Consider the following 6,093-nt stretch of genomic DNA (forward strand, 5'->3'; position numbering starts at 1 on the left):
AAAAAAAATCAAAACCAAAGGGCGAACTACCTAAAGTGCTTTGCTATGGTTTTGGCAGGCTCGGGTCCCTGAATCGGTTCCCTCGAATGATGACGATTGGGACAAGGAGCTAGCACCGGAAGATCTCGAAGAGTTTGTACTCTCGGCTTTGTCACCAGAGGCGCTCGACAACGGGAAGCCTGACATCGAAAATGCTACTGGTGCTAAAGGCGATGCAGGAGTTGTTTCGGCAAAGCCAGGCCTGGACAGGGGGCAGCAAAGTCACAGCCATAGCCAAACTGGCGTCAGCAGCTCTGAGAGGATAAAAGGGAAGGCAGCAGCAGTAGAACCCGAGCTTTCCGCAGGTGCTCTGGTTCTTCAGGAGCTGGAGACGGTTGTCTCGAAGGTACGCCCCTTGCGGCTTTAAAAACCATTGCACATTTTTTTCATCTATGCCCGATCCTTTTTTACAGCTCGAAAGCCGGAGCAGACTTTGCTTGAGGGACGCGTTCTACAGGCTCGCAGACAATGCCACGCGAAGAACCGGAGTTCAAGCCGACGCAGCGGAACTCCAGCGCTTGTCGTGGCGCACAGCATCCTTGTCCCTGAGGTACAAACACCAACCCCGTCTCTTTTCTTTTCGTTCTCTCGCATTTCCAGTTTCCTGGTACGTAACGCTCGATCGAAAACCAAACAGACAGGAGCTGTCAACTAATACGATTGATCGATCCGTCGCGAGCATGCTCTTCTGCAAGGAATCTCCCCCTCCACCTCTCCCGCTCCCGGCTCCCTCCTCGCCGCCGCCTCTTCCTCCACTTCCTCCGCGGCCGCGTTCTTCTCCTGGTCGTCCTCTTCGTCCCAAATCCTCAGCTTCTTCGAGCAGTAGCATTCCAAAGAAGCAACACCAACACCATCAAGCTCCGCTGGGCAACAACACCAACAAGAAGTTGTCGCTGGCCCCAGCTCACAAGCATCGTTGTGCTGGATCGACCAGCGTGCTACGAACAGCCACGACATTGCGAGCGACGCCGGCGGCGATCCCAGGAGCAGCTGCCAGGAACACCAAGAGTTTGATACTACTCCCGCCACCAGCGGCCACCAAGCGAAGATCGCCAAATGCCACTACTACTTTTACTAGTACTAGTACTACTACGACGACTAACAAACGAGGCAAGCTCTGAGGGTGGCGAAGAAAAAAATAAAACTGCAGACCGAATTTGGGTCGCTTGACTTGGCATATTCAGTAAAGATGTTTATCGAGAATATTCTAAATGTTACGAATATGGCCTTTTTCCCCCAAAAATGTAAGTAAAAATACAGCAACCTAATGCCACTGGCCTAAGTGGCACAACCATCTTCTTCTTTTTCTTCTTCTTCTTCTTGATCACCATCACTTCACTGTTTGTTTGAAGATCTCAAAGCCGTCAGTCCAAGCGAAACGAATAGGTATCCCCGTATGTCTTCCTTTGTGGAAAGAGAGAATGTAGCATTTTTGCCACCGATTGGATCTGGAGACGCTGCTGGAGCACCAGCTTTAAAACGTCCAAATGCTGCCTCCTAGATCACTGTCGGTTCACATTATTTGGATGTCAAGCCTGAGGCACTGCTCTTGAGATCAACAAGCATCTGGTAGGCTTCTACAACAGTTTATGATTGCGAGAAGAACTGTTTGTGTTGCTCTTTGTAGGACGTATGAGATTCATTCCCTCGGGGCATATGAAAAATAAGTCTTGCCACATCATCTAACTCTTTCCTTGTCTATATTCCATCCAGACTTCAACAGCTAGAGCACCTGAAGTAGATCTTCTTGGGGACTTAGTGGCTCTTCTTTCTAGTGGCCAACACGGCCCATTCCAAACGGGAATTTCGTCGAATGGTTATGCCTTGTGTTACAAGAAAACTAGAATCTTCTATGTTCAGGATCTCATTCACAAGGGTATGGGAAAACGGGTGCTCGAAAATCCGGACGCTTGGGCTGATGAAATAGTTTCAGAAGAGTCTTTGCTTATGGACGTCTTATTTATGACACTCCTGCTGCAGGAAAGATCTGGTCGTTTCTTTTCAGGTTGCACTGATTGCAGAACGGAATGATGGTTTCCTTGTTGATAAGCACAGTATACAGCAAAAAGGCTATCAGTTACATTTGTTCACATAAGAAGAGTTGAAAATGTGATCTATATAAGAGTTTTAAGTTATCAAAATGACTTTAAAATAATTATGATAAATAATTATGGTAGGCTACCCCAAGTTCACAATTATCGGTGTACCAGATCGAGCAGCATTTGGTGATCCCAAGAGCTACCAAGAACACCAAGAGTTTGATGCTACTCCCGCCAGCCGCGACAAAAGCGAAGAACGCCAAACGCCACTAAACATCTGTCACAAACAGGCAAGCTACTCTTCCCGTTTGTGGAACCTGCCGTCTGAAATATTCAATAGAATGTTCCTTTGTTTAAATAAATGCTCTTTTTGTTTGGTATATTCTGTTTATGGAGCAAAACGAATATGCTTGAGCAGAGATGGAGTAGATGCTTTGGGAGAACTACGCGTCGGCTCTTCGATGGTGCGCCAAGACCAGGTCGCTCGCCCAGGGAAAACGAATCCATTGGGCGCTGATCGAGGAATTGGGCGACCATCCTGGCGCGCTCTTGGGGAATCTCTTGATCGGCATGTATGGGAGGTGTGGCTGCTTGGGAGAGGCTCGCGAGGCGTTTGAGAGGTTGAGCGAGAGAGATGGGTCGTCCTGGGACGCGATGCTGGGAGCGTATGCCCAGAATGGGGATGTGGGCGGTGCTAGGCGGTGCTTCGAGACAATGCCGGCGAGGTCTAGCGGCTCGTGGCGCGGTTTGCTGTGGGCATTGGCGCGCAGTGGGCGGGGAGGCGAGGCGATGGAGATGCTCAGTAGGATGGATCAGGAAGGCGTGGATATCCAGCTCGCAGCGCTCGCCGCCGCCGTGAGCGCCTGTAAGAACCTCCAGCAAGGGATCGCCATTCACGAAGAGATTGCTGCCGGCGGAGTAGAGTGTGAGGCAATTCTTGCAACAGCACTTATAAATATGTTTGTTAAGTTGCGTTGCTTGCAAAGAGCCAAGGATTTGTTTGAGAGAGTTCGCCCTTCCAGCGCAGTGGCGTGGACAATTCTCATTGTAGCAAATGCCCAAGAAGGGCATCTTGATCTAGCGCAGCACCTCTTTAGAAACATGCCAGAAAGAACCTTGATCTCATGGACAAGTATGATCACAATACTTGCAAGAGCCTCCCAAATCCACGAAAGCTGGAGCTACTTCCAAAAACTGCCAAGCCGAAGCGTAGTCTCTTGGAACGCTATAATTGCAGCATTTACCGTAACAGGGCATCCATGTCGAGCACTAAAATGCTTTGGAGAGATGGACCTTGACGGCGTGGAGATGGATTCCATCACCTTCGTATGCGCCATGTACGCTTGTTCCATCGTGGGCGAGTTACAAATTTGCAAAATTCTCCATGCCGGGCTCGTGGATCGCAAGATCCTGATCGAGACCGCAGTTGCCAACGCGCTGGTTTCCATGTATGCCAAATGCGGGGAAATGGCCGCCGCCCAATCGATCCTCGCGGCGATGACTTCTCACAACTCTCACAGCGGCCGCGCCCACAACACCCTCATCGCTGCATTTGCCCAGAGAGGCCAGATCGAGGAGGCACAGCGCGTCTTCGACCAAATGCCTACCACCGCCATCGACACCGTCTCGTGGAACGCGCTCCTCGCAGCCTACACTCGCGGCGGGCGGACGATCGAGGCCGCCAGGATCTTCGACGCCATGGCGATGATCCAGTGCAACACCATCACCTGGAACACCATGATCTCGGGCTTCCTGGACAACGATGAGCCGCATGCCGCGATCCAGGCTCTCCGGAGGATGGATCTCGAGGGCTTCCAGGCGGATCGCGTGAGCCTGATCGCGGGAGTGTACGCGGCGGCCGGGATTGGGAGCGCCGCCGCCGGCGAGGAGCTCCTCGCTGCCGGGATGCTCGATCTCGACCGCGACTCCAGTGCCGCAGCGGGCGCGATCCATCTATATGGCCGATGCTGCAGGCTGGATCGCGCGCGGGAAATCTTCGCATCGATCGCGCGCCGCGATGCGCTGTGCTGGGACGCGATGGTGAGGAGTTTGGCGCACGCCCGGGAGCTCGGGCTCGCGCTGGCGGCGCTGGAGAGGATGCCGTACAACGACCTCTACGCGTGGAACGCGGTGGTGGCGGCGCACGCCCAGGCGGGGCTTGTACGGCAGGCGGAGGAGCTCTTCGCCGCCATGCCATACCGAAACGCAGTGTCGTGGAACACGATGATCGCTGGCTACGCCCAAAACGGCCACCACTGCCGCGCTCTCCACCTCTTTCGATCCATGGACCTCGAGGGCGTGCCGCCCACCAAGATCTCCTTCATCTCCTCGATCGATTCATGCGGAGAGGTGGCGGTGGCCGCGGTGGGGGCGGCGGCGGGGCCGCTCCTCCACGCCGAGATCGCTGGGAAGAGCTTCGAGTGGGACGTGGGCGTGGCCACCGCGGTGATTAGCATGTACGGCAAGCTCGGCCTCCTGGACCGCTCACTGGCGGTATTCCACGGCATGCCGCGGAGGACCGTGGTACCGTACAATGCCACCGCCGCGGCGCTGGCCGAGAATGGCCGTTCCCGCGACGCGCTGCACTTCCTCCACACGATGCTGCTCGACGCCGTGACGCCCAGCGACGTGAGCTTCCTCATCGCCATCGCGGCGTGCAGCCACGCCGGGCTGTACGAGGATGGATTGGAGCGCTCGGCTGGGATGAGCCAGGATCACGGGCTTGATCCCAGCTTCGATCACTACCTTTGTGTGGTGGATCTTTTGGGACGGGCCGGGCAGCTGGGCGACGCCGAGGAGCTGCTGTGCGTGATGCCGTACGAGCCCAACGTGGTAGCTTGGACCGCGCTGCTTGCCGCCAGCGTCAACCACTGTGACGTACACCGCGCGGTGCGTGCCGCGGGGCGGGTGCTCGAGCTCAAGCACGACCCGGCCGCCTATTCTTTGCTCTTGAACATTTGCTCTCCAAGACTGGAAACCAACTGTCAAGATAATATAGACTTTCTTTGACTTTTCTATCGTTTGTACAGTGGAGATAGATACAAATTCTATCGCCACTATTGTTTGTTTGACTATACAAACAATAGTCAACAATCCATCAAAGAGACTTTTCCACACAACTTGAAAAGGAGCTCTGTTCTTCGCAATGCCGCCTACTCTTTTGCTCTTAAACATGTGCACTAAGAAAGCAAAAGCCTCTAGAACCCAAAACAATAGCAGCGCAATAATTCTTATTTCTTTATTTTATTATTTTAAATATAACTTTGGGAGTCAGTTTGCATAGAGCAGGGCAAGACCAGACCGGAGGATATAAATCACCCCATTAAGTACAAAATAGATGCAGCTGTTAGGACGAACAATAACAATTACGTTTTGCACAATTCTGATACAGCCTTGGATGCTTACAATTATAGCTGCATCAACTCTGATATATCTGAATGGAGACCACACAGGGAAGGCATTCCCGAAATACTTGCATATGATGATGATTATTTGCGGGCAAGGGTAGCCACCCGGCACGTAAATCACAATAATCTCAAGGATGATGATGATGGGAAGAAATATTACTTTGAGAAGGGGAACTTTAACACAAACGTCATTCAGGTTGGTTATAACTTGCTGAAGTGAGCCGTTCACTTTGTTAACCGAATCTGCTGGGACACCAATGTCCTGTTCACCTGAGACCTGCTTCAGAGAACGCATTGTACCTTTAAAATCATATGAAAAAACAATTAGTAGGCTACTAATATATATAGTGAGAGATAGATATATATACCAGAAAGATCTTCACTGAGTGAGATATCTTGCTCCGGAACAGAGACGTCCATGCCAAAAACATTTGTGGATGCTAAGAAGAGGCACAGGAGCGAGGCAACAATTGCCACATTTAACTTTGCCATTTGATTAATGCACAAATATAGGGGAAATGAACAGGAAAAGTGTGTGTTGTAAGTTTTGAAATGATACATGTTTAAATACTCAGATAAATTTCACCAAACAGGATAGATTCAAATCA

General features: G+C 51.7%; 3 protein-coding genes across 3 annotated transcripts; 2 read left to right on the forward strand and 1 right to left on the reverse strand.

Moving 5' to 3' along the window:
* Positions 1-58: 58 nt before the first annotated feature.
* On the forward strand, positions 59-1,244 carry LOC9641244 (protein piccolo; the record flags this gene model as incomplete). The annotated part of the gene is made up of 3 exons (XM_002994598.2): positions 59-385; positions 453-589; positions 677-1,244. Coding segments are annotated over 3 exons (948 nt in total), but the record flags the coding sequence as incomplete, so codon positions are not given.
* Positions 1,245-1,917: 673 nt separating this feature from the next.
* On the forward strand, positions 1,918-5,087 carry LOC112344006 (pentatricopeptide repeat-containing protein At1g25360-like). The gene is made up of 3 exons (XM_024668140.1): positions 1,918-2,044; positions 2,217-2,368; positions 2,508-5,087. The coding sequence occupies exons 1-3, from the start codon at positions 1,918-1,920 to the stop codon at positions 5,085-5,087; spliced, it is 2,859 nt and encodes a 952-aa protein (XP_024523908.1).
* A 208-nt stretch (positions 5,088-5,295) lies between these two features.
* Positions 5,296-5,988, reverse strand: LOC112344007. The gene is made up of 2 exons (XM_024668141.1): positions 5,854-5,988; positions 5,296-5,785 (listed from the first exon to the last, which is right to left on the reverse strand). The coding sequence occupies exons 1-2, from the start codon at positions 5,975-5,977 to the stop codon at positions 5,349-5,351; spliced, it is 561 nt and encodes a 186-aa protein (XP_024523909.1). The 5' UTR covers positions 5,978-5,988; the 3' UTR covers positions 5,296-5,348.
* Between the last annotated feature and the right edge of the window lie 105 nt (positions 5,989-6,093).

The sequence above is a fragment of the Selaginella moellendorffii genome, unplaced genomic scaffold (genome assembly GCF_000143415.4).
Source record: "Selaginella moellendorffii unplaced genomic scaffold, v1.0 SELMOscaffold_450, whole genome shotgun sequence".
NCBI classification, from domain to species: domain Eukaryota; kingdom Viridiplantae; phylum Streptophyta; class Lycopodiopsida; order Selaginellales; family Selaginellaceae; genus Selaginella; species Selaginella moellendorffii.